This window comes from Hylobates moloch, unplaced genomic scaffold (assembly GCF_009828535.3).
Source record: "Hylobates moloch isolate HMO894 unplaced genomic scaffold, HMol_V3 SCAFFOLD_6, whole genome shotgun sequence".
Classification (NCBI taxonomy): Eukaryota; Metazoa; Chordata; class Mammalia; order Primates; family Hylobatidae; genus Hylobates; species Hylobates moloch.
The window spans coordinates 68335847-68363402 of NW_026652281.1; the positions used below are offsets into that span (position 1 = coordinate 68335847).

Below are 27556 nucleotides of genomic sequence, written 5' to 3' on the forward strand. Positions count from 1 at the left end.
AGGGAATGCTTCCAGTTTTTGCCCATTCAGTATGATATTGGCTGTGGGTTTGTCATAGATAGCTCTTATTATTTTGAGATACGTCCCATCAATACCTAATTTATTGAGAGTTTTTAGCATGAAGGGTTGTTGAATTTTGTCAAAGGCCTTTTCTGCATCTATTGACATAATCATGTGGTTTTTGTCTTTGGTTCTGTTTATATGCTGGATTACATTTATTGATTTGAGTATGTTGAACCAGCCTTGCATCCCAGGGATGAAGCCCACTTGATCATAGTGGATAAGCTTTTTGATGTGCTGCTGGATTCGGTTTGCCAGTATTTTATTGAGGATTTTTGCAACAATGTTCATCAAGGATATTGGTCTGAAATTCTCTTTTTTGATTATGTCTCTGCCAGGTTTTGGTATCAGGACGATGCTGGCTTCATAAAATGTGTTAGGGAGGATTCCCTCTTTTTCTATCGATTGGAATAGTTTCAGAAGGAATGGTACCAGTTCCTCCTTGTACCTCTGGTAGAATTCAGCTGTGAATCCATCAGGTCCTGGACTCTTTTTGGTTGGTAAGCTATTGATTATTGCCACAATTTCAGAACCTGTTATTGGTCTGTTCAGAGATTCAACTTCTTCCTGGTTTAGTCTTGGGAGGGTGTATTTGTCGAGGAATTTATCCATTTCTTCTAGATTTTCTAGTTTATTTGCATAGAGGTGTTTGTAGTATTCTCTGATGGTAGATTGTATTTCTGTGGGATCGGTGGTGATATCCCCTTTTTCGTTTTTTATTGCATCTATTTGATTCTTCTCTCTTTTCTTCTTTATTAGTCTTGCTAGCGGTCCATCAATTTTGTTGATCTTTTCAAAAAACCAGCTCCTGGATTCATTAATTTTTTGAAGGGTTTTTTGTGTCTCTATTTCCTTCAGTTCTGCTCTGATTTTAGCTATTTCTAGCCTTCTGCTAGCTTTTGAATGTGCTTGCTCTTGCCTCTCTAGTTCTTTTAATTGTGATGTTAGGGTGTCAATTTTGGATCTTTCCTGCTTTCTCCTGTGGGCACCTAGTGCTATAAATTTCCCTCTACACACTGCTCTGAATGTGTCCCAGAGATTCTGGTATGCTGTGTCTTTGTTCTCGTTGGTTTCAAAGAACATCTTTATTTCTGCCTTCACTTCACTATGTACCCAATAGTCATTCAGGAGCAGGTTGTTCAGTTTCCATGTAGTTGAGCGGTTTTGAGTGAGTTTCTTAATCCTGAGTTCTAGTTTGATTGCACTGTGGTCTGAGAGACAGTTTGTCATAATTTCTGTTCTTTTACATTTGCTGAGGAGAGCTTCACTTCCAACTATGTGGTCAATTTTGGAATAGGTGTGGTGTGGTGCTGAAAAAAATGTATATTCTGTTGACTTGGGGTGGAGAGTTCTGTAGATGTCTATTAGGTCCACTCTATGTAGAGCTGAGTTCAATTCCTGGATATCCTTGTTAACTTTCTGTCTCGTTGATCTGTCTAATGCTGACAGTGGGGTGTTAAAATCTCCCATTATTATTGTGTGGGAGTTTAAGTCCCTTTGTAGGTCACTGAGGACTTGCTTTATGAATCTGGGTGCTCCTGTGTTGGGTGCATATATATTTAGGATAGTTAGCTCTTCTTGTTGAATTGATCCCTTTACCATTATGTAATGGCCTTCTTTGTCTCTTTTGATCTTTGTTGGTTTAAAGTCTATTTTATCAGAGACTAGGATTGCAACCCCTGCCTTTTTTTGTCTTCCAGTTGCTTGATAGATCTTCCTCCATCCCTTTATTTTGAGTCTATGTGTGTCTCTGCACGTGAGATGGGTCTCCTGAATACAGCACACTGATGGGTCCTGACTCCCCATCCAGTTTGCCAGTCTGTGTCTTTTGATTGGAGCATTTAGCCCACTTACATTTAACGTTAATATTGTTATGTGTGAATCTGATCCTGTCATTATGATGTTAGTTGGTTATTTTGCTCGTTAGTTGCTATTGTTTCTTCCTAGCCTTGATGGTCTTCAAAATTTGGCATGTTCTTGCAGTGGCTGGTACCGGCTGTTCCCTTCCATGTCTAGTGCTTCCTTCAGGAGCTCTCCTAGGGCAGGCCTGGTGGTGACAAAATCACTCAGCGTTTGCTTGTCTGTAAAGTATTTTATTTCTCCTTCACTTATGAAGCTTAGTTTGGCGGGATAGCAAATTCTGGGTTGAAAATTCTTTTCTTTAAGAATGTTGAATATCGGCCCCCACTCTCTTCTGGCTTGTAGAGTTTCTGCTGAGAGATCAGCTGTTAGTCTGATGGGCTTCCCTTTGTGGGTAACCCGACCTTTCTCTCTGGCTGCCCCTAACACCCTTTCCTTCATTTCAACTTTGGTGAATGTGACAATTATGTGTCTTGGAGTTGCCCTTCTCGAGGAGTATCTTTGTGGCGTTCTCTGTATTTCCTGAATCTGAATGCTGGCCTGCCTTGCTAGATTGGGGAAGTTCTCCTGGATAATATCTTGCAGAGTGTTTTCCAACTTGGTTCCATTCTCCCCATCATTTTCAGGTACACCAATCAGACGTAGGTTTGGTCTTTTCACATAGTCCCAAATTTCTTGGAGGCTTTGTTCATTTCTTTTTATTCTTTTTTCTCTAAACTTCCCTTCTCTCTTCATTTCATTCATTTCATCTTCCATCAGCGATACTTTTCAAAGTTTTTAACTTCTTTGCTATTGTTTTGAATTTCCTCTCGTAGCTCAGAGTAGTTTGATCGTCTGAAGCCCTCCTCTCTCAACTCATCAAAGTCATCCTCCATCCAGCTTTGTTCCGTTGCTGGTGAGGAACTGCGCTCCTTTGGAGGAGGAGAGGTGCTCTGTTTTTTAGAGTTTCCAGTTTTTCTGCTCTGTTCTTTCCCCATCTTTGTGGTTTCATCCACTTTCTGTCTTTGATGATGGTGATGTACAGATGGGTTTTTGGTGTGGATGTCCTCTCTGTTTGCTAGCCTTCCTTCTACCAGACAGGACCCTCAGCTGCAGGTCTGTTGGAGTTTACTAGAGGTCCACTCCAGACCCTGTTCGGCTGGGCATCAGCAGCGGTGGCTGCAGAACAGCGGACTTTCGTGAGACCACAAATTCAGCTGTCTGATAGTTCGTCTGAAAGTTTTGTCTCAGAGGAGTACCCGGTTGAATGAGGTGTCAGTCTGTCCCCACTGGGGGGGTGCCTCCCAGTTAGGCTGCTCAGGGGTGAGGGACCCACTTTAGGAGGCAGTCTGTCCGTTCTCAGATCTCCAGCTGCGTGCTGGGAGAACCACTACTCTCTTCAAAGCTGTCAGTCAGACAGGAACCTTTAAGTCTGTGGAGGTTCTTGCTGAGTTTTTGTTTGTCTGTGCCCTGCCCCCAGAGATGGAGCCTACAGAGGCAGGCAGGCCTCCTTGAGCTGTGGTGGGCTCCACCCAGTTCGAGCTTCCTGGCTGCTTTGTTTACCTAAGCAAGCCTGGGCAATGGCGGGCGCCCCTCCCCCAGCCTCGCTGCTGCCCTGCAGCTTGATCCCAGACTGCTGTGCCAGCAATCAGCGAGACTCCGTGGGCACAGGACCCTCCGAGCCAGGTGCGGGACACAATCTCCTAGTGTGCCGCCTTCCAGGCCCGTTGGAAAAGCACAGCATTGGGGTGGGACTGACCCGACATTCCAGGTGCCGTCTGTTTCCCCTCTCCTTGACTAGGAAAGGGAACTCCCTGACCCCTTGCGCTTCCCGAGTGAGGCAATGCCTCGCCCTGCTTCGGCTCGCGCACAGTGCGCCTCACCGACTGTCCTGCCCCCACTGTTAGGCACTCCCCAGTGAGATGAAACCAGCACCCCAAGCAGAAATGCAGAAATCATCCGTCTTCCGTGTCGCTGGGGCTGGGAGCTGGAGACCGGAGCTGTTCCCATTCAGCCATCTTGGCTCCACCCCCCTAATGTACAGATTTTTATGTGGACAAATGTGTTCATTTCTCTTGAGTACATACCTAGGAGTGGAATTGCTGAGTCATATGGTAACTCTATGTTTAACTGTTTGAGAAACTGCCAGACTGTTTTCTAAAGTGGTTGTACAATTTTACATTCCTACCAGTGTTATATGAGGATTCTGATACTTCCACATCCTCTCCCAACATCTGTCTTTGCCATCTTAGAAAGTGTGAAGTGGTATCTTATTGTGGTTTTGTGTGTGTGTGTGAGATTTTAATTTATTTTGAGATATATGTAATAGCTGTACATATTTTCACAGTACATGTGATCATTTGAGACATTTATATAATCAAGTCAGGGTAATTAGGATATCCATTACCTTAAACATTTATTTTTTCTTTACCCCAGGAACATTTATTTTCTTCTAGATATTTTGAAATGTACAGTCAATTAATGTTAACTACAATCACCCTACTGATCTATCAAACACCAGGTATTATTTGTTCTAAGTGTTTATTTGTTTGTTTGTTTGAGACAGAGTCTTGCTCTGGAGTGCGGTGGCGCAATCCCGACTCACTGCAACCTCTACCTGCTGGTTTCAAGTGATTCTCCTGTCTAAGTAGCTGGACTATAGGCATGCACTACCACACCAGGCTAATTTTTTTTTTTTTTTGTATTTTTAGTAGAGATGGGGTTTCACTATGTTGGCCAGGTTGGTCTTGAACTCCTGGCCTCAAGTGATGTGCTTGCCTCAGCCTCCCAAAGTGCTGGGATTACAGGTGTGAGCCACTGCGCCCAGCCCTAAGTGTATATTTGTACCCATTAATCAATTTCTTTTCATCCCTGCCTCCCTGCTACCCTTCCTGGCCTGTAATAACCACCAATCTACTCTCTATCTTTATGAGATCTACTTTCTTAGCTCCCAATGACTGAGAACATGTGATATTTGTCTATCTGTGCTTGGCTTATTTCCCTTAACATAATGATCTCCAGATCCATCCACATCACTGCAAATGATAGAATTTCATTGTTTTTTATAGCCGAATAATATTCCATTGTGTCTATATATCCCATTTTCCTTATCCACCCATCCATTAATAGACACTTAGGTTTTGTTGTGGTTTTATTTGACATTTATCTGATGGATAATGATATTGACCATCTTTTCATGTGCTCACTGGACATTTGTATATTTTCTTTAGAGAACTTCTATTCAGATCCTTTGCCTATTTTTAAATTGGGTTGTCTTTTTAAAATTGAGTTGAAATAATTCATCAGACCAGTTTTAAGGCATGGTTTGAGGGGCTGTTCCTGTTTAATGACTAGTTCTCCAACCTTCCCGTGATTTATGAGCTACCAACCAATTTTCTGCTTAAATTGATCACAGTTTACTTCTATTGCAAATCAAAACCCTAACTGGCGAAGATTCTGGAACCCAAAGCAGCACCCCTCACCTACAGAAAATAACTTACATAAGGCTTTCCTAGCAAACTGAAACCTGTTGGGTGGCAGTGTTGTCACTACAGCCTGGGTTTCTGAATTCATTATTCTAAAGGGTTAAACTATGCAAACTCAGTCAAAGGAAACTTATGAGATTGACAAGTGAAAACTGTAGCAGGTTGAGCAGCAAGTATGAACCGGAACAGAAAGAGAAAGAAAAATACAAGAGTGGTTGCCATTTCTTGCCATTTCCCTCTAAGGTAAAGTAGACCACTGATTCCAGTCAGTCATTCAGATAAATAAGGCCTGATCTTCAGATGCCAGCATTCCTCTCTTGGGCTTGGCCCTCCAGCCACAAAGGCTGTATTACCCTGCATCTCCCTGACCACCTAGGATGGTGCCCAGGGACTCCACTAGAATTTTCTTCCAAGGAGTCGAGTATGTAAATACACTAGGGGTCCTAACTCTATCAGATGCTTTAACTCCACATTTGGTTTTCAGGCAGTTCTAGTTTATAAGTCAACATGGTTAACTCTGTCCATGCTCCTCTTACCCTTCTGTATCGGATTCTCTGAGGAGTCAGGGAAATAAGAATGTCACCCCCTCCTGCAGTTATCAGTGACTGAGGCCGAGTTTGTAGCCAGTTTTCTGCAGTTTCCTGGGTGATACCCTCGGTTCACTCCTATTAGCAGGATAGACTGAGGCACAACTATCGCACCCAGTCGGCTCTGGGTGCCCTCTCCTCTTCTAGGCACCCACTTCCCTCTTTCCACTTTCTAGTGTCCTCTTCTCTCAGAAAAGTAACCTAGATCCTGTATTTGAAAGGATCTATTCAAAAATGAATTCAATTTAAAGCAGATGCTGATAGGCTTAAACTATTAACCCTTTCACCGCATGTTCTCACTCATAGGTGGGAATTGAACAATGAGAACTCATGGACACAGGAAGGGGAAGGACACATTAGAGATATACCTAATGTTAAAGATTAATGGGTCAACACAACATGGCCATGGATACATATGTTAAAAACTTGAAAACTTAAAGTATAATAATAATAATTTAAAAAAAAAGTATGGGTGACAAGTAAATATTGTATATATTTGAAAAAAGAAAAAAAAACTCTCAAAGGTGTCTGCATTTCTGTTAGTTATTCATCTCTCCCTATGGACTTGCATTTTGCCAGATTCAACGACCACTGCTCAGTTTTCATTCTCCATGCCCTTTATTATCTTGGCACAAGGATAATAAAGAACAGATGATTTGTTAGGAGGGTGGTAATATGAATGGTGTTCATCAGACAGAAGGAGCTGAGATCCTAGGGATAAAATGTTATGGTGAAACCCAACTACTCATTCATTCAACATCCATTTCTTTTTCCTTTCTTTTTGTTTTGTTGTTGTTGTTGTTGTTGTTGTTGTTTGAGACAGAGTCTCACTCTCTCAACCAGGCTGGAGTGCAGTGGTGCCATCTCAGCTCACTGCAACCCCTTCCTCCTGGGTTCAAGTGATTCTCCTGCCCCAGCCTCCCGAGTAGCTGGGATTACAGGTACACGCCACTACACCCAGCTAATTTTTGTATGTTTAGTAGACATGAGGTTTCACCATGTTCTCGAGGCTGGTCTCAAACTCCTGATTTCAAGTGATCTACCCGCCTCGGCTTCCCAAAGCGCTGGGATTACAGGTTTGAGCCACCTCCAGCCACAACCACCATTTATTAGGCACCTACTGTGTAGCAGGCACTGTGTTCCTTCCAGCTGTTGGCAATGCAACAGAGAAGCAAGGCCCCTTCCCTCATGGAGTTTACATTCTGGTGGTGGCAATAATACATAAAATTTCAGATAACAATAGGTGCTATGAAGAGCAATGTGAAATAATGAATGATGTGACCATGAAAGACACGAAGGGAGTGAACTAAGCCCATGCGACAGGGCAGTTGAGGAAAGCCTCTTTTAGAGAGTGTCATTTGCACCAAAACCTGAATAGTGGATTTAAAGAAGCATTCCAGAGACAGCAGACAGCAAGAGCAAAGACCTGGATGAGGAACAGGCTCATTAGCCTGCTGGCTGGAGTGTTGTGAAAATGGCACAGTGGCTTGAGATGAGCTGAGAGAGGTAGACAGGGGCCAGTCAGGGAGAAAGTGGGAAAGCTGTGGTAAAGACACAGAGAGGTGAAGTATCCTGCCCCATGTCACACAACTAGTAAGTGGCACAGCCAGGATGATAATCTTGGTCTTCTCAGTTCTATCAGGTGTTTTTTTTTGTTTTTGTTTTTTGTTTTTTTAATGAAATGTAACCTGATTTATGCCCAAAATGGTGATGGATGACTAGGGGATTTATTGAAGCTCTTCTTGGAGCTCCCAAAATTCTAAGAAGAGCCGAAGTCAGTTGTCTCAATCTCTTCTCATGCCCTCTTGGGAAAAAATAAATAAATAGAAAAACTTCAAAGTTCATGACCCCAAAACTAATATAAATTGTCTTTTAAACAGAGGATCTGAATTTTATACATTATGGTAAATAACTGTTGCAAGTTTGTTACATGATCTCATGCAGCATCTAAGGAAGTTATTTCGGTGCTACTATCTTTGGCCTTATGAAAACGCAATCACACTGGATTGCCTAACGTCTATTTTTAAACATGAGATCTACTCTCCTTATTACACATCAGGAAACTTAATATTGCTAAGATGCTAGTCAAGATTAGCTACTATGCAGATTTTTCGGGTCTTTGATGCTTCTGCCTTTAAAAAAGTTTGAAGTAAATTGAAATGATTATTTAAAAATAGCAAAATTGTACTCAAATATAAAATAAATAAACTGGCTAATAAAAACAGGTGTGTATAATATATATATGACGTAATCTTGAGGTGAGCCCTGAAAACGATGATGGTTCCAGCACGGGCCCTGCCAGTAGACTGGAGTTAGAATCCTAGCAGTGCTACTTACCAGCTGTCTGAAATTAAGTAAATTACTCAATATGGGAATGAAAACAATGCCTATATCAGAGAGCTATTGTAAAAACAACTCAAAATAACAAGTGATAGTGCTTGGAAGAGATTAGATGTTCCTTGACTAAGCGATGGTTTCCCTCCTCTTATCTGGGCCTCTGTTCACTCATCAGAAGCACGAGGGTAAGGGAGATGATGTCTGAAGTCCCTTCTAGGATAAGAGTCATCAGCAGCCAGGCTGTCTTGCCAGACTCTCTTTACAGGACAGTGAAACCTTTTGCCTTAGGCAGATGGAGAAGGACTAACAAGAGGGACCCAGAGGCTGATGGAAAACTCCCAGGGGAATGAGCAAGGAGGCTTCAGAGACTAGGACTTGAGGGTCCTAGCAGGCCCCTACCTCAGCTTCCTAGCTCTGATTCATTGTACCAATGCATTTGCTTTAGCTAATTACTTATGAGATTTTTTATTTAATACCCGCCCTTCCCAGAGGCTAAACTTTGAAGATTAATAACTTTACCTGTTTTGTTCACTACATGTTTATATTGCCTGGCACACAGTGGGCCCACAGTAAATTCGAATGAAAAAGCCTCTTTTCTTACAGTAAATACTTTTTTTTTTTTTTTTGGAGATGGAGTTTTGCTTTTTTTGCCCAGGCTGGAGTACAATGGCGCAATCTCAGCTCACTGCAACCTCCACCTCCTGGGTTCAAGTGTTTCTCCTGCTTCAGCCTCCCAAGTAGCTGGGATTACAGGCACATGCCACCAAGCCCGGCTAATTTTTGTATTTTTAGTAGAGATAGGGTTTCGCCATGTTGGCCAGGCTGGTCTCGAACTCCTGACCTCAGGTGATCTGCCCGTCTCGGCCTCCCAAAGTGCTGGGATTACAGGCATGAGCCACCGTGTCCAGCCAATAAAAACATTTCTTTAAATGGAAGAAATTAATTTTATTTATAAACCAACAATTTAAGTGCCCTAGTAAAATCAGCCATTAGGAGGAAATTTGTAGTGAATGTAAATTTCTTTAAAAGTTTTTTTAAAATCAAAATTGTATATATTTATGGTATACAACAGTGAATGTAAATTTCTATTTAGCAAGTGAATTTTTCTTAAAAGGAGGCATACTTACCGGAAGAAAACACATTAACAGCTCCCTGAGAGGGCTCTGAGTATTTAGTTTGGTAGACTGAACAGTAGCATCAATTAATCTTCCCACATATCTTGGACTTTATCAGATTAGGATGAAGAATTTTGGAACTGAATCCACTTTGGTTGTCTTAATAGAAAAATTTTCTGAGCAAAAAGCAAAGCCTATTCTTATTTTTCCATCTATGATCTGGCTGAAGGGTCAGTCTAGGGGTGGCTTTCTGACAAGTCACAGAAGGGGCCACTGATGACTGCAGACACCTTAATTGAACAATCCTTCAGTACTTATCACTGTTCCCTCCAAGCTACTGTCTTTCCAGATTCACTGGGCATTGTCAATCCCTGGTAAATGAACTGTCAACAACCAACAAAAATCTTACCTGATCTAACAAGTTCAATATTCCAACTAAACTTGCTTCTTGGAGAAGTCTGGAAGGCTTGCCCTTTACTCACGCACTCATTTATTCATTTATTTATTCACACCATTCACTTATCCAATCAACAAATATTCTCAACCCTAAAAAATCCTGAGATGATTCTGGATAACAACAAGAAAGTTTAGACACAGCAGCAATTAGCAGCACAAGAGCTGGAACCAGGAACTAAAGGAATACCTAACCACATATTGTGCCTGGAATATCTTTCTGCCCAACTGCAGTGTCATTCTACAGAAATCTTTCTAAATTTCATTTTAGGAAGAATGTCTTTGGATATTCCTCTATTAATATCCTTAGTGTAGTGCTTATGATATTACATTGAAATTAACCGCTTCCACTCACCAGACTGAGCTCCTTGAGGGAAAACAACTGTGTCATCCAATCCTCTTTGTGTCCCTGGTATCCAGCACAGGGCCTGGCATATAGAATTTATTACCAATGCAGCAGTTCTCCAGATTCCAATGAAGCTAACAGATTTCTAGGTATTATCAGACCTGCATTGTCCAGTATGATAGCCACTAGCCACATGTGGCTATGAAGCACGCGAAATGTGGTTAGGCAGGATGAATTGAGACGTGCTGTAAGTATTTAAAAAACATCAAATTTCAGAGACTTAGTATTAAAATAATGTAAGATATCGCTAATAAGTTTTACACTGATTACATGTTGAAATGGTAATATTTTGGATATTGGGTTAAATGATTACTAAAATTCATGTCACTTGTTTCTACTTTTTAAAATGTGGCTATTAGAAAATTTAAAATTAAATATGTGGCTCACCTTATATTTCTATAGGATAATTCTGGACTAAATCAAAGGTTATTTTCATGTACAGCCACAACTGGTCTCTTGTACTTGATTCTCTTAAGTCATGTTGGTAGGAAGGGGAATTTGGTTTAATGACTAAAAAAACTTAGGTTTTCATTAAGCCTGTTTTCAGAATATCCAGGGACTATGGACTTTTTTTGTGTAAAATTTTATCAGTATGTCCTACACTTTTTAGTAAGTTTGTCTTTTTAAAGAAAAAATAATAATAATTCCAACTCTTGCTGAGTTTAACTCTTCGTTGAGTCAAAGTCTTACCAAGGACATATAATACCCATGCAGCCAACACTTAAATAGCTCTTCAGTTTCTGGCTACAAGTGACTCTGTTATCTTCTATCCTCCCTCAGCCTCTGGCATCCTGAGCAGTCACCCCTCCCATTCTGAGCTCTTTCCACTGACCTCAGAAGAAGGCTGGCTCAAATAACACACTTGTCAAAACACCTAGGTAAGCACATCTGTGGGAGACACCATATAAATAGATATATGGAAACAGAGTGCTCTGTACTGATAACGAAAACCATTTACAAATTCCTTGCACCTTCCGAAAGGTTTATTCCTACAAGGACTGGTTAAATGTGAATGTCACTAATAATTTTAATTCTGTCAACTTAGACAGATCTGTTTTATAGAAGCACCGGCGAAGCTGCAATTGAAGGTGATTTTTAAGTTTTGGGTACTGCTGTGGCAAAAATCCTCTGTGCTTAAATAGAGAAACGAAAATTGATCAACAGAGAATGACCCAAAATAAAAATGCTTAAAAGTTTCTAAGTGATCTGTGGGAAAGGCTGAAAGAGTTGGCTTTCACTGGTCTACAGCAAGAGAAATACAAAAATAACAGTCCTATTTACTTCTGTCTCCTCTCCATACAGGAAACCATGAGTTTGGCATATGGTGTTTAATAAATATTAGTCAAATGAAAATACAAATGTATAGGTGCTTATTATTTAAAGGAATATTGCAATCACTGTGTTTTCCTTGTTTTTTTGTTTGTTTGTTTGTTTTTATCCTGACTGGTACAGTAGACAGAACATAGCTTCCAATTTTACTCAGAATAAAATTCATAGTCCTTACGATGGGCTACAAAGCCCTACATGATCTGCAACCCAACTATCTCTTAGCTTTGACTCTGACCACTCGCCCCGTTACCTTACTCTGTTCCAGCATCTTGACCAACTTGCGTTCCTCAAATAAGACACATATCCCTGCCTCAGTGCCCTTGCACCTGGACATCCCTTTGCCTAGAAACTCATTCCTTCAGTATCTGCTCAAATGTCACCTCATCAGAGAGGCTTTCTTCACGACCTCATCCAAATATACCCCACCCATTTATCCTGCTATATTTGTCCTCATAATTTATTACCACTTGACATACTATATGTTTTATTTATTTGTCTCTCCAAACCGGAGTGAGTTTTAGCAGGGCAGAGACATTATTCATTTTGTTCACAGCTGTATTCCTTGTGCCTAGGAAGTCTCTGTCACATTGTAGGAGTTCAATAAATATCTGTCAAATGAATAAATTAATGAACATTAAACTGGAGTCCAGACACCTGGGGTCTACTCCTAATTCTATTCCAAAAAATTCAGTGGCTGACCGGGCATGGTGGCTCATGCCTGTAATCCCAGCATTTTGGGAGGCTAAAGGCAGATGGATTGCTTGGGCCAAGGAGTTCAAGACCAGCCTGGGCAACATGGCAAAACCCTGTCTCTTATAAAAATACAAAAAATTAGCCAGGCCTGGTGATGCACACCTATAGTCCCAGCTACTCAGGAGGCTGAGATGGGAGGATCACCTGAGCCTCGTTAGTCAAGGCTGCAGTGAGCCATAATCACGCCACTGCACTCCAGCCTGGGCAATCAGAGTGAGATCCTACCTCAAGAAAAAAAAAAAAAAAAATTGTGTGACTTTCAACAAACGACTCCTGACAGTTTCTGAATCTAAAATCAGATCGGTTGGGAACAGATACTTCTAAAGCCTCTGCTAGCTCTAAAATCCTGTGAGTTTTATAATCTGCCTTTCACAAAAGTTCTCCCATGAAGTTTTAGAAACATAAAAATCTTTTTTGATATCCACAAACTACAAGCACTGTGAGGCATTTTATTGTGATTCAAAACACTGCTCCAATGATGAAGCCTTCTCCAACCCTTCCAGGTAGTATGGATCCCAAGACTTTGAGGTGCTTCTTACACACCTTTTCTTCCTTAAATCTCTTCTAACAGCTAACGACATAATTATGTTTTTCTGTTTCTCCAACTAGAATGTGAACATGAGGACAGTAATGGATTCTTATTTTTGAATCCCCAGCACCTTGCATTATCTATGGCAAATATTAATAGTAGGCACTCCATGAATGTTTAGTAAATGAATGAATACAAAGTGAAATAGGATCATTATTTATACTGAAAGCTGAGACCATCTCTCCCTTCGTGGATGAATGGTGGGCAGAAGGTAGAGCCTTCCTGCTAATAATGACTCATCTGATGGAATAAAAGAAACTAAAGCTTAATGGGAACCTACTAAGAATCAAGCACTCCTACACACATTCACATAATTTGTGCAATCCTTATGACCACCTTATGAATTAGGAATTCTTATTATTTTACAGATGAGAAAATTGGGCTCAAAGAGGACAGGATTTGCCCATTATGGAACAACTAATAGGATTCACAGGCCTCTTGATGCTACATGTCACATTCATATCACTGGATGATATATCAGAAGGATAGTTATCTGATCCAATATCCATGTTAGTGTATGTAAATGATGAGCTTTCCTGCACTACAAAAGCATTTTATAATTAAAGAGAATTTTCCTCAATTCAGAAAGGTAACTATAGATAACTATATATATCATACCTGAAAGGGTAAAGGAAAGTTTACAGATTACTTTGTGCCTTTTGAATTTTTAAAAATGAAGGTTTGTAAACCAAAGATAAAATTCTAAGCCCCCTGACCATCTGAATGGACCCCTCCTTTCAGCAAGGGCATTCCAAAGCTTACCTGAAAAACTCACTCAGGCCGTGATGGTGGAGGTGGGGAGATGGAGAGAGGTGGAGAACTTGCCTCACTACACCCCCTCCCTTTTGGAATTACTGATAGAACAACTCTTTCAGTCTGATAAGAAACACTTACAATCTATTCTCTCTCAAGCTGGCTACCTGGAGGCTTCATCTGCATGACAAAACTTTGGTCTCAACATCCCCTTATCATAACGCAGACATTCCTTTCCACTGATTCCAAGTCTTAAGAGAGTAACTTAACTCTTCCAACGAATTGCCAATCAGAAAAACCTTAAACCTACCTATAACCTAGAAGCCCTCATGCCCTTCAATTTTCCCACCTTTCTGAACCAAACCAATGTACATCTTACATGTATTTGATTGAGGTCTCATGTCTCCCTAAAATGTGTAAAATCAAGCTGTCCTCCAACCACCTTGGCCACATGTTCTCAGGATCTCCTGTGGACTGTGTCACAAGCCATTGGTCACTCACATTTGGCTCAGAATCAATCTCTTCAAATATTTTACAGTTTGATGCTTTTTTGTCGATATGTGTTTTTCCTAAATCCAGAAGTTTTGCTGACTTCCTGTTACCCTTGTCATCCAATAAAAAATAAATTGGATGCTTTTTCCAGGCCTCCATTTTCCATATTCCCTCATGTTTCCCTCCACTCTATTTATCCTGACCTCTTTCCCCGGTGTCCACCTTACTGTCTGTAGTGAGAACAGGCTGAAGTTTACTGCAGACAAATCACATCCTTTTCTGAAGGCCTTGATCTTTGTCAAATGGCAATGCAACCCCAAAGTGGTGAATTGTCAGCTGTTCACATTTTAGTGTAAATGAGTTTTCAGATTCTCTTGGTTGTAAATTGTGGTTGGGCAAGGATATGAAGATCCCAGACAACAGTAAGGGAAAGGTTATAAAAGCTGAGGTGGACAGACTTCCCCTTCTCAACACTGCCAAGGGATCACAGGTCCCCTACTCCCTGATCCACTTCCTACAGGTGCCTTCTCCTCTGCTCTTCCTGTTTGTAGTCCCTGCCCACTACTTCAAGGCAGCTCCAGCCCAACACTCCCTCTTCTGCCCTTGCACAGTACCCATAGTCCTCCCTTCCACCTCTATATAGTCTCACACTCCCCATGTTAGGGAAACGTTCCCCCATAGGGGAAAAAGTTAGGGAAACTTTTTCCACAAGGTCCTTGAGGCCAGGGACTGTGCTTGCTTCCCACTTGGTAGTTGTTTGATAAACACGTGACATATATTTGGGACTTCTTGTCTGACCATCCATCCTCCTCAATGCCCCTCTATGGGCTACTTCTTCAACATCTGCTCTGCTGGCTTTGATTAGGTAAGCTGGGCGTTCTGAGATGCTACACACCCACCTGCCACCTTCAAAGCCTTTCTACTGTTACGAACAGACTGAGGAAGAGACATCACTCACTGACACACAGTCAGGAAAAAACCCAAAACCCATACTCAAGGAAAACAAGTGAAGGTAGAAGCAAATCCAAATAGAGATTAGATGATTTCTATTATTCTCATTTTAGGGCCTTCTTAAAGGGACAGAGGGTGGGAGATTGAAGGGTGGGAGGTGCATCTTTTTTACATAGTATTACTTCATCGCATTCACGGAAACTGATATTTGGGACCAGGACTTGAAGAACAGGGATTACTGAAACTCATGCTTCTTTTCCCCCCAAAGAATTTATGGGCCTTTGTATCAAAATAAGGTCACCTTATTGCAGCCTAGCCTAGTGCTAGGCCCCCCGGGGAGACCGCCATTCATCGGAAGGTACCAGTGCGCCTTCACCGCCTCCACCCCACCCCCTTCTCCTCTAGCGCAGGATTTCGCGATTGTTCCTGTGCCTCGGGCCAGATGTACGCGTTCCAGCACATTTCGGCAGTTAGGCAGGACCTAAGTAAATCCTCAGGAATAAACAAGAGCAGCGAGTCACAAGGAGCTGGGGGCGGGGGTAATGAACTCTGCTGCAGGCGGGCCTGTCACTCCAGCTGACAGCGAGCACCTTCACCTTCAAGTTCTTTTAAACGACAGTGCCCCCAGAGATAAAGTGCCTAGCTCGAGGCAAACGAACCCCAGAGCTTAAAAACTTAAAGCAAACAAGCAAGAGTGCTGCTAGCTGCCCTGTAGGCCCTGGGCCGAGGAGAGAGGCTCGCGCTACCTGGAGTCTGGCTCCTCCTCCGACTCCGCCGCCGTCTCGACCTCCTCGCCCTCCGACTCCTCCTCGGTCTCCAGCTCCCGGGTCGCCTCCTCGTCCCCGTCGGAGCCGAGAAAGCTCTCGCCAGCGTGGTTGCTATCGCAGCTCGCCATCGCCTCTCCCGGGCCGGGGCCGGGGCCGGGGCCGGAGCCGGAGCCGCCCGCGCCGCGCCTGGTGTTCTCCCTCCGACTGCTCTGGCCCCTGCCCTCCCCAGCCCTGCCCCTGCGGGGGCGGCTCGGGTTCCCGGCGCCGGGGGCGGGCAAGCCCCGCGACTTTAAATAGAAGGCGTCAAAGTTTCGCCACCGAGCTTCTGGGACCCGGGCTCAGCTTCTCCTCTTCCCTGAGCCCTCCCCCCGCCCCCGTTTCGCCAGATCCCTGGCGGGCCTTTCGGACAACCGGAGATCACTTTAAGGGGCGCGGGCTCCGGCTGCAGTAGGGGGTTCAAAGGAGGAAAGGCAACCAAGCCCCGTCTCTTATTTCCTCCAGAGTGAGTCTTTTCGGTTTTGAGCTGAGCTACTTTTTGGACCCTTTATCCCAAACAATATCCTGAGCTGGGCACTTAACTACCAGGCACTCTGCTAAGGGTCTCGCTTTCATTACCTCGATTCTGCGGTGGTACCTGTAGAAGGTTTTACTGTAGTGCTGGTTTCCCAGATGAGGAAACTGAGGCTCCGAAGAGCTCCGGCAGCTCAGGCTGTCATTGCTAGTAAAATGACCCAGTGAGAAACAAAGCTAGGTGTGCCCTGCTCAAAAGCCCAGTTTTGAACCATTGTTCCGTCCCGGCTCTCTTTATATCGCAATATACTGTGTATTTTCTTGCTCAGTGGTCCCTGTTATTGAGCCAGGAAACTATCTCCACTCATCTTAAACCTTGAGGAGGAGCTATTTCCCCCACGTTAGCAAAAAGCTAAGTTTTGTCTGAAACTGGCCCAAAAGCCCCAAACCTTTCCCCGGATCAAGTTGTGGTTAAAACCCCTCAATGGCTTCCCACTGCTCAAAGACTGAACCCCAACATCCTCACAAAGGTAACGGTTGCCTAACAGGCCATGTTTTACCTGTCTACTCTTTTTTTTGAGAGGAGTCTTGCTCTTGTCGCCCAGACTGGAGTGTGCAATGGCGCGATCTCGGCCCAGTGCCAACTTCCACCTCCTGGGTTCAAGCGATTCTCCTGCCTCAGCTTTCCGAGTAGCTGGGATAACAGGCACCCGCCACCATGCCCAGCTAATTTTTGTATTTTTAGTAGAGACGGGGTTTCACCATGTTGGCTAGCCTAGTCTCGAACTCCTGACCTCAGGTGATCTGCGCACCTCAGCCTCCCAAAGTTCTGGAATTACAGGTGTGAGCCCCCACGCCCAGCTGGTCAGGTGTCTTTAGAAGTCAGGAGTTCCCAGCATTGTCAATCACTCCACTGTGTCTTTATTAACACAATTCCTTCTGCCTCAAAGGTTGGTCCCATTTTTACCAGGATACCCGTCATTCAAGATCACCACCTTTCTCTGAAATCCCAAAGTTAAACTCAGTACCTCTCTTCCAGGTTCCCACATAATCCTATATTCAAGTTATGTTTGTATCTCCTTCCCCAGCAGACTTTGTAAGTTTACTACTCTTCTTTGTCCCACCATCCCCATCCCTTACAAGCCTACACACTAGCAAAGTAGCTAGCACATAGCAGGTACATATAATGGATGCTCCCTGAAGAGAACAGAACCAGACCTGCTATGTACAAATTGAGGTAACTTTACAATAAAGATATTCATTTCATGAGAATGATTTGATGGCTAGAAGAGTTAACATTTATTTTTAATTATGGCAAGTCACAGAGCTGTTAAATATGACTGTAAGCTGAGGATTATTCACCAGTTACACTAGCTGGTATGCATGCATTATGTCTGGAGGTAATGAACTGAAAATCATTGAATTACAGTACAAATACATCAGCTAGTGAGGCATAAGGAGGGAAAACAGCAGAGTCAAGGCTTCCACAGCTCACTAAACCAGGTTTAGGATTAGCAATATTTATTCTCTTAACACCAGCTAGACTTCACCATCAGTAATCCCAAATGACCATGCTCATCCAGGACAAAAGGAATTCAATCGCAGCTGTGGGAATCTGTTAAACACTAATCAAAATCACAGGTAGCCATTCTATGTTCCTTCCATCATTTAATTAAAACTTTCTTACAAACATTAATGTCTGTGAGATTTATTTAAAAAGATCCTAGTTCAAAGCCATCCAAAATTTAGAATTGTAGTACAGATTGCACATTTTAAACACCACTTTAACAACATATGCAAATACAGTCAGCCCTCCGTATCCATGTAGGATTTGTGAATTCAACCAAGGATGAAAAATATTTGGGAGGGGGTAGGGAGAGGGAGGAAGAATGGTTGCATCTGTACTGAACAGGTATAGACTTTTTGTCTTGTCATTATTATTCCCTAAACAATACAGTATAACAACTATTCACATAGCATTTACATTGTATTAGGTATCAGGTAATTTAGAGATGATTTGAATTATAGAAGAGAATGTGTGTGTAGGATATATGCAAACACTACACCATTTTATATAAGGGACTTGAGCATCTGTGGATTTTGGTATCTGAAGAGGACGGGGGTGACCTGGAACCAATCCTTCAATATACTGAGGGACAACTATATACAGAAATGGACAGATCAACACAAACAGAAAATAATTTAGTACTCACCACACAAATAATTGAAATTAATAACTTAAAAGTCTAGAAAATTCTCTCATATATTAACAGTTCACTTATCTGACATATTTGGCCAGTCACATGTGCATAATTTTAGGCCTCAGTCTACTGATATAGAATTGAGTCTAAGTTTAGTGACTTCTTGATCTGTTTTTTTGTGGTAAAACAAATGAAAAGAAGCAGTAGTAAGTGTGGGGCCACTGAAAACTGAGAAAACAGTGAGAGTGAAGGAACCCACACCATGGTATATTCTGGGGTTTTATTAGGAAATGTCATAATACTGTAGAGGCAGAGGGCGCACAGTATTACTGAATAGTACTATGACTAGTGCTTATAATGATTACCCAGTCATCACTAGAATATTAACTGTACTCAGTACATTCTGATTAAGAGATGCACAGTGTAAATTTTAGGAAAAATTCCCCCCCAAAATATGAAAAGCTCAAATGCATAAAAAGTGTTACACATCATGAATCTAAAAAATTCACTATGTATAAACTTTCATTCCTCATAATGCCAGAGACATCTTATGATATTGATGTGGTTAGCTGGCTAATAAGTAGATTTAGTTCAGTTCTAGATGATAACTACAGCCTCGGTCTCATCTCAAAGCAAAGACGTTCACAGAAAAAAAAAGCACCTCAACAATGTCCATATATAAATTTTATTGCATTTGACATCATACAAAAATTTGAACTTAAAGAAGAAAATGAAAATGTGCACCTTTTACAAGTCAAAGAAAAGCAAAAGTTTTAGCATTTGGTCTGCAAAAAAAAAATACGTTAGAGGTACAAACTACTACAGCAGGTCTAAAAAATGTTGGACATAGTCCTTTTGAAAAAGTTAAAACTGTTTTCAAGATTACTTTTTATATTTAAATTTACAGGCACTGACCAATTTACAAATATTTACATAAATCAAAAAGAACCTTAATAAACACTGTAGCTTTTTTTTTTTTAGCAGCCACCACTTCTTTCATGTGAAAAAAGAAATACTAAAAAAGAGATTTTTTACAAACATTAAGCTTTTATTTATAATAATTTTATTGTGTCTGATCTAAAACATTTTGTAGTGGCTTACTGCCTAAAAATTCCAGTTTAGATTACAATCCTATAATTGTACACAGAAAAATATCTGATACTACAAACAGGATATAATCTTAATTTTGATCTCAGTTTCTGCTGCTTCATGTCACAGAGAAAACAGAGCAGGAAAATGGCAAGTAAAACAGAAGTGCACATTGCACTAAGCTATCATAAAGCACAGGAAACAATCTTTTCAAAATGTCTACACTGAACTGATTCTTTAAAACAATTCACTAACTGTTATGAGTTAGTGCTCCTGTTACTACAGTGCAAAATGTATTGTTGTTTCAATACAAAATTTAAAGCAATCTCAAGAGTACATCAAAAGCATGTGAAGTACTAATGAAATGCTAATACAGACACACGCAAAGCCTCAGTCTATCCCAGTGAGTCAAGCAAAGACTTAAGGCAATTGTTCAGTATTTCATGACTGCAGTGATTTGACTGTAATGAAAGATTTCGTTTTGCTTCAAGTAACTGAACAACTGACTTGAATCTTCACTTTACTAGAACAGACTTTGACAACAAACTATCTAACATAGGTTATACTTTAAGCATGTATGAATTAGACCCTTTCCAAAATTCTACACATCTCTTCAGGATTAGCATGTGGTACAATTAATTGAAGTTATATCAAAAACTTTTTATTTGTTCAGTTAATTTCCCAAAATATATTTTCTCTGATCACCTGAAAACGCATGCAATATTACTCATCATCAATGTAAACATTTTCAAAAATACATTTTTAAATCAAAGGGTTTTATTAGGAAATGTCATAATAAAATATGCAATCTTTATATGTCTTTTAAAAAATAAAACATGAAAACAAGAACTATGAAAAAAGCAACTATGATGGAGGTAAACATAATGTATTATGATGAAACTATTGTTCTTTATTTCTTGGAAGAATTTATTAAGAAATAGAGGCCAGTTATCTTTTCAGGACAGCAACTCTTACAGGTAGTATACTGTTCAAATCTCTCTTGTTTTTCAATCTGTGCCATGACTGGGAGAGAAAGAAAAATCATTCTTAAAACCTAAAATTTATGCAGAACAAAATGAGAGTTTAAAAGAATGTTAATAGTTGGTTCTCTCTAGGTGATAAAATTTTGAATAATTTTTTCCTTCGAGTTTTTTCTTTTTTTGAGATAAGGTCTCACTTGCCGCCCAAGCTGGAGTGCAGTGGTGCAATCTCGGCTCACTACAACCTCTGCCTTCCAGGCTCAAGAGATCCTCCCACCTCTGCCTCCTGAGTAGCTGGGATTACAGGCGTGTGCCATCACGCTCAGCTATTTTTAAATTTTTTTGTAGAGATGAGGTCTAATTGTATTGCCCAGGCTGGTTGAGTTTTTATTTTCCAAGTTTTTAACACAGTGTAAGTATTGTTTTAAAAACTCCATATTTTTATGGTTCCAATTCATTAATAAAGAAATGGGCACATAGGTGGTACTGAAAGATACAACTGACTATATTAATATTTATTCACGGATTAATTCGATCTAAAAATAGCAAGGTAATTGACACAAAACCTTTGGATTTGAGAAGAGAGAATTATTTCAATTATTTGACTGACTGTCTTACATCTTTACTAGCTTTTTCCATTAGAAATAATATTTATGAGACTGGGTACAGTATCTCATGCCTGTAATTCCAGAATTCTGGGAGGCTGAGGTGGGCAGATCACTTGAGCTCAGGAGCTCAAGGCCAGCCTGGGCAACATGGTGAAACCCTGTCTGTACAAAAAATACAAAAATTGGCTGGGTATGGTGGCACACGCCTATAGTCCCAGCACTCAGGAGGCTGAGGTGGGAGGATCATTGAGCCCAGGAGATTGAGGCTGCCTGAATCTGGGTAACACAGCAAGAACCTGTCTCAAAAAAATATATAGTATTTATGAAGGAGAGAGTAAATTTACAAGAAGGCACTTTATGTATGCCTCTGGAAAATAATGGTGATTTCAATTGATAAGGAGAAGAAAAGAAACTTGTTCACAAGCTAAAAATCTGTCTCACTACATGGTGACTGCAGATCTTTGTATTCTAGTTCATGTCAGTTATTCAACTGCCTAAAAGTAGTGGTTTTACAACTAAACAATCCTAAATGAAAGCTCACTCATCAAGAACACCAATGTGGCATTGCTATTTTTGAGTTCTCAATTTAATCTGATAGACAAAAATATTCTCTCTTGAATATTTGTTTTAAAATTAAAGAATTTCTATAAGACAAATTTTCTATTCTGGTTGCCAAATTAAGAAAGTCTCATTTGAAGGACAGCTTGTAACAGAATACTTGTATTTTATCTATTTATTTATTTATTTGAAACAAGGTCTCACTCTATTACTCATACTCAGGCTGGAGTGCGGTGGCACAATCACAGCTCACTGCACCCTCAACCTCCTGGGCTCAAGGCTTTTGTCTCCACTCAGCCTCCCCAGTAGCTAAGACACAGGTGCATACCACTGCACCCCAGGGGTGGGGTGAGGTGAGGTGGGGTAGGTGTGTGTGTGTGTGTGTACGCATGCACGTGTGTGCATGTGTGTGTGTGTGAACTATGTCTTGCTATGCGTTGCCCAGGCTGGTCTTAAACTCCTGGCCTCAAGCAATCCTCCTGCCTTGGCCTCACAAAGTGTTTGGATTACAGGTGTGAACCACTGCACCTGGCCATTATTTTTATTCATTTTTTTTTTTTTAGAGGTGGAGTCTCTCTCTCTGTTGTCTAGGCTTGAAGTGCAGCAACTTGATAATAGCCCACTGCAGCCTCGAACTCCTGGGTTCCAGTGATACTCATGCCTCAATACTTGCATTTTAAATTATTATTAAAATAAAGTCCACTTGTACGTCTAGATAATGAAAAAGTATGCCTCTAAAATGATCTTTGCGGTTCTCTCATCTTTTTCTTCTACAAAGCTTTCCCTCCTCTCCGTGTCTCAATACGTGTATCAAGGCATTTCTACAATGTGTTGTGGAAGTCCCTGAAGATTAAGACCACATCTAGCAACATCACTGATGAATAAATTCATACTATAGACACAAACATATACATAACTTTCCTAAATATAAACAAAGATAAACAGCACTCTAATTCCTGTGACAGTGGGGTATACATTAGAAAAAGCATGGATCAGACATCAGCTTCCTTCTAAGGCCACAATAAATTCCCCAATGTACTAAGGAGGGAAAAGAGTCCATTAGGATTATTCACTCATTTTGGAAATTTAATAAGCTCACTATGAAAATGCTTATTTCGGCAGGGCACAGTGGCTCATGCCTGTAATACCAGCACTTTGGGAGGAAGAAGGGGATGAATCACCTGAAGTCAGGAGTTTGAGACCAGCCTGACCAACATGGTGAAACCCTGTCTCTACAAAAAAAAAAAAAAAATTAGCTGGGTGCGGTGGCACATGTCTGTAATCCGAGCTAGCTGGGAGGCTGAGGCAGAAGAATCCGTTGAACCTGGGAGGTGAAGGACGCAGTGAGCTGAGACTGTGCCACTACACTCCAGCCTGGGCAACAAGAGTGAAACTCCGTATCAAAAAGAAAAGAGAAAATGCTTATTTCTATGAAAGTGAAAGCAATGTGAATAAAAACAGAGCCAGATCTCTTTGAAGGAAAAGTTTAACTAAATTCAAATAATAAGTTCCCTATCATGCTGTATTAATGGATTCACAGAAGAGAAACCATTCTGTCCTATTACATATGTATTTTTTCCTGTTTAAAGCATACTAGTCTACTAATGTTTCTAGGGTTGATCTAATGCATTGTTTACCTTTAAAAATTGATCCTTGATCATATCAAATTTCTGCTTTTCGTGCACTGCTCTGGCTGTATTTGTTCCATCAAAAGGTTCTGCAATGTTAAATGCAAATGTAAAGAAAAAATTATTAAAATGAGAGCTACAGTTTCTTTTTTAGGTTTGATGCTGTCAATGTTAATAGTTTTTGACCTACAAAAATTGCAATTTCAGATGGGTCAGCCTAATATCTTTATTAGATTTATGTATATAGAAAAGCTTAATATACTATGAACTGCCTAATAAGGTAGATAGAATTCAAGGGAGAGGGTGATCAAAAATGAAAGTCATCAGCATAGGTGTGTTAAGTCTAAATCATAAATGTGGGTAAGGTTTCTGAAAAATTACAGAGGGTCAAAGACCTACCCTTAGGAAAATAATAAAAAGTCATCAAAAAGAAGAAAGCATTATATCGAAGAGAGGCAGTTAATGTTAAATATCACAGAAAGGTAACTTTAATTTAATTTTAACTTAAAAGCTGATTTGTGCTTTGAAGGTAGAGGTTCAATACAGGAGAAAATGGAAGACAATGCAGGGAGTTATGGCCCGAGTGGATGGTTTAGAAAAAGATACAGTGAAGTCTGGCCAGACACAGTGGCTCACGCCTGTAATCCCAGCGCTTTGGGAGGCTGAGGTGGGTGGATCACGAGGTCAAGAGACAGAGGCCATCCTGGCCAACCTGGTGAAACACCATCTCTACTAAAAATACAAAAATTAGCTGGGTGTGGTGGTGCACGCCTGTAGTCCCAGCTACTCAGGAGGCTGAGGCAGGGGAATCACTTGAACCTGGGAGGTGGAGGTTGCAGTGAGCCGAGATCACGCCACTGCACTCCAGCCTGGCGAAAGAGAGAGATTCCATTTCAAAAAAAAAAAAGAAAAGAAAAAAAAAGTAACTTGCATAAGAAATTTGACAGAAAAAGAAAAGAGAAAAAGAGAAAAGCAAACAGAAGACAGGAAAAAAACAAAGGAACAGTTTTTATGTATGTGTGTCTCCAATATATATACTTTCCATGTTCACACCACCATCCCACTCACCCTTCACCCACAAGAGAGAAGAATTCATATAGAGAGGAAGAAAACAGAAGAGTACAAGGAAACTGAAGATAATAATGAGAAGACAAGGATAACTAAAGGCATCAGGAATGAGATATCTAAAATAATGCCAGCAGTAGGTAAAAATTACTAGAAATTAAGAATTTTAGCACGGAAAAAGGAGGAAAAATGCATAGAAGAACCAGAAGGACCAAATAAAGAGTATTTTTCAAGAATGAGAAGATGTATGTATGTCTTAAAGCTGAAAGCGAAAGACTAGAGGCAGAAAGAATGAAGTTGTTGGTAAGAGGAAAGGTTAACTGAGGGGAAAGACCTAGAAAAAGTATGGAAGAATAGGGAATCCGATGGAAAGGTCAAAACTTTTAGATTTGTCATATAATCTACACAGGCCCATAATTTTAAATACTCCTTTTGCTTATTTTTTACTGCTTAGAAAGGCCATGTTAAAAAGCAGTTTACTATCACAGTATTGTGGGGTTCTTTTCCTTAACAGAATAAGGTCATATGCCAAATTATACTGAATTGTGTCACCATAGCACTTTAGAACACAAGTAACTAAAATAACGCCCACCCAGTGCAATTTATTAGCACACTAAAGCAGGAGATTAAATTTCATATTCACAAACTCTTAAAATACTGTATATAATTCAAGATTAAAACATCCGAAATCTGATGTTTTCTACAAATGCTGATTCTCAACTATTTATATTTTTTAACCTCCAGATTTACAAAGGTCTTCAATTTAGCATCTATGAGAATAATTTTGTTCCTTGAAGTCAGTTTTCTACTCACTCAAAATGTCTCAAGGATATATTCAACTACATGTAAATTAATCTTAGAGAAGAAAATTTCTTCAGATCAGTTTTAAAGCAAAATCAATTTCTATTTATAGAAGTCCAACTTGCACTAATATTTTAAGTATAAAAGACTATAACTCATGTCAGTATAAGAATCACATATAAAGATTCTATTTTCTTCCATCTGTAAGTCATGAAATTGTCCATCAACCACAAGTAAAAGGGATAAAGACAGCTCGAATCTTACCAACTAGAAAGGGTGAATGCCTAAAGTTTATGTTTATTATTTCTCACACCTAAAAAATTTTAAATAATTTTTTAAAATTAAAATTTTTAAACTAAAAGACTTACAAATCACTTCAGACATAAATGTATTACTTTTAACTGAAACACAGCTGAAATTACTCAAGTAATTCTCATAGTACCATGATGATACGTGGATGGTAAACAGAAAACTACCTTCTACACAGATGTATTTATTTCTCCATTCAATACCATCAGGCCTCGGAATGGCTTTGGCTTCACGAACTGAAATCATTTGACTATTCCAGCTATAAGAAGAAAAACAGTAACCATGTTAACTATTTTCATAATTTCTCTTATATTATTTTTATTGTATCAATAGTTAAGGCCTACCCCAATTTTCTTGTGGAACACTGAAACCTGTGCCCCAACCCTCAGCACCACAATCCCTATTTCCCACCTCTATTTTTTTTCCACGACACTTATCATCTTCTAAGAATTTGTTTCTTACATTTACTATTTATTACGTTATTCTTCATTGCGTCTCCCTCAAGTAGGATGAAAGCTCCAAGATACTGGATATTTATTTTTTTTCACTCTTCACTTAGGTGCATAGTACATACCAGGTTTTCAACACATATTTATTGAAAAAATGAAGTAACTGGAAAAATAAGAAAGTACAGGCTGGGTGCAGTAGCTCACGCCTGTAATCTCAGCACTTTGGGAGGCTGAGGTGGGTGGAACACGAGGTTAGGAGTTCAAGACCAGCCTGGCCAAGATGGTGAAACCCCATCTCTACTAAAAATACAAAAATTAGCCAGGCGCGGTAGCGTGCACCTGTAGTCCCAGCTACTTGGGAGGCTGAGGCAGAGGAATCGCTTGAACCCAGGAGGCGGAGGTTGCAGTGAGCAGAGATCATGCCACTGCACTCCAGCCTGGCGACAGGGCAAGACTCCATCTCAAAAAAAGAAAAAAAAGAAAGAAAAGAAAGTACAAGTAAACAAACAAACAAAAAAAACAACTATGGTCATAGTTAACAACGTAGTAACATCTGTTATTTGTTAAGAGAGAAGTAATCTTCTAGTGTTATCTTCTTGTATTATTAAATAGTTTTTGTTCAGGTACATCTTTATGTGTATGATTTGGGAGAAAATTTTGAAATTTTCCAATAGAAGTAGATGCTGTTTTAGGAAAGCAAAATTAATACTCTATGAAAATATACTTTATTGCTGTATATCAGATGCAGCTGTTAAGAGTAAAATTTTATTCAAGTAAAACAATTTCATCAGCAGGCCTGAAGGTAAACTGCCCAGTCTTTAGTACATACTAACTTTACATTTTTTAAGAACGGTTTATCTAACAGTTATTACAAGTATTTTCTTTTTTTCAAGGAACATTTCAAAGTATATGACTACCCAGCTTGTATATGAGAGAAAAATAAATTTGAAGAACAGCAGATACCATTTTTTAAGTAGTATTTAGCTTTCTCTACCATTTAAGCAAGCAGAGAAAGACTATCACTTGGGACCTTCCAACACTTACCCTACACTTCTCCTCTATTTATCGAAAAGAGAATTTCTAAGAATATAATCATGGGTCCTGTATGGCATTTGTTTATAGAAATTTAATTAATTTCTATATTAAATAAGCATGAAAAAGTTTGCATCTTGTGAATTTTGATTCTTGTAAAGCACACTGAAAGTATAATTTATTTTTGTTCTGATCAAGAGGAGTTTGTAAATATTTTATAAAGAAAGTTTTAAGTTCTTTAAATATATATCTATATATCAGGATTTGTGCTTTTTAAAAATTAAGTGGGTTGTCAAATGGAAATACTTAGTATCGGTTACAGGAAAATGTTTTAGATCCCTCATGTATTGCAGTTCCATTAGTACAGACTCCAAACAGAAAGACTACTCTGCTCTATTGTTTCAAATGTC

The 27556-nt window shown here is 40.1% G+C and overlaps 2 protein-coding genes across 9 annotated transcripts in view; both read right to left on the reverse strand.

The window, feature by feature from the left end:
* The window catches only part of CMYA5 (cardiomyopathy associated 5), a 106554-nt gene extending 90328 nt beyond the window's left edge, over nucleotides 1–16226 (reverse strand). For both annotated transcript variants that reach the window (XR_009214132.1, XM_032156965.2), the window contains exon 1: nucleotides 15896–16226. Coding sequence is in view for 1 of the 2 variants with exons in the window: in XM_032156965.2 (XP_032012856.1) it covers nucleotides 15896–16044 (149 nt within the window). In the remaining variant the exon portion in view is untranslated. The remainder of the gene's footprint in view (nucleotides 1–15895) is intronic.
* A 2133-nt stretch (nucleotides 16227–18359) lies between these two features.
* The window catches only part of TENT2 (terminal nucleotidyltransferase 2), a 79102-nt gene continuing 69905 nt past the window's right edge, over nucleotides 18360–27556 (reverse strand). For all 7 annotated transcript variants that reach the window (XM_058440765.1, XM_058440767.1, XM_032156972.2 and 4 more), the window contains 3 exons: nucleotides 25833–25924; nucleotides 23500–23579; nucleotides 18360–20739 (listed from right to left, as the gene is read on the reverse strand). In XM_058440765.1, the coding sequence (XP_058296748.1) occupies nucleotides 20665–20739; nucleotides 23500–23579; nucleotides 25833–25924 (247 nt within the window). In that variant the 3' untranslated portion in view covers nucleotides 18360–20664. The remainder of the gene's footprint in view (nucleotides 20740–23499; nucleotides 23580–25832; nucleotides 25925–27556) is intronic.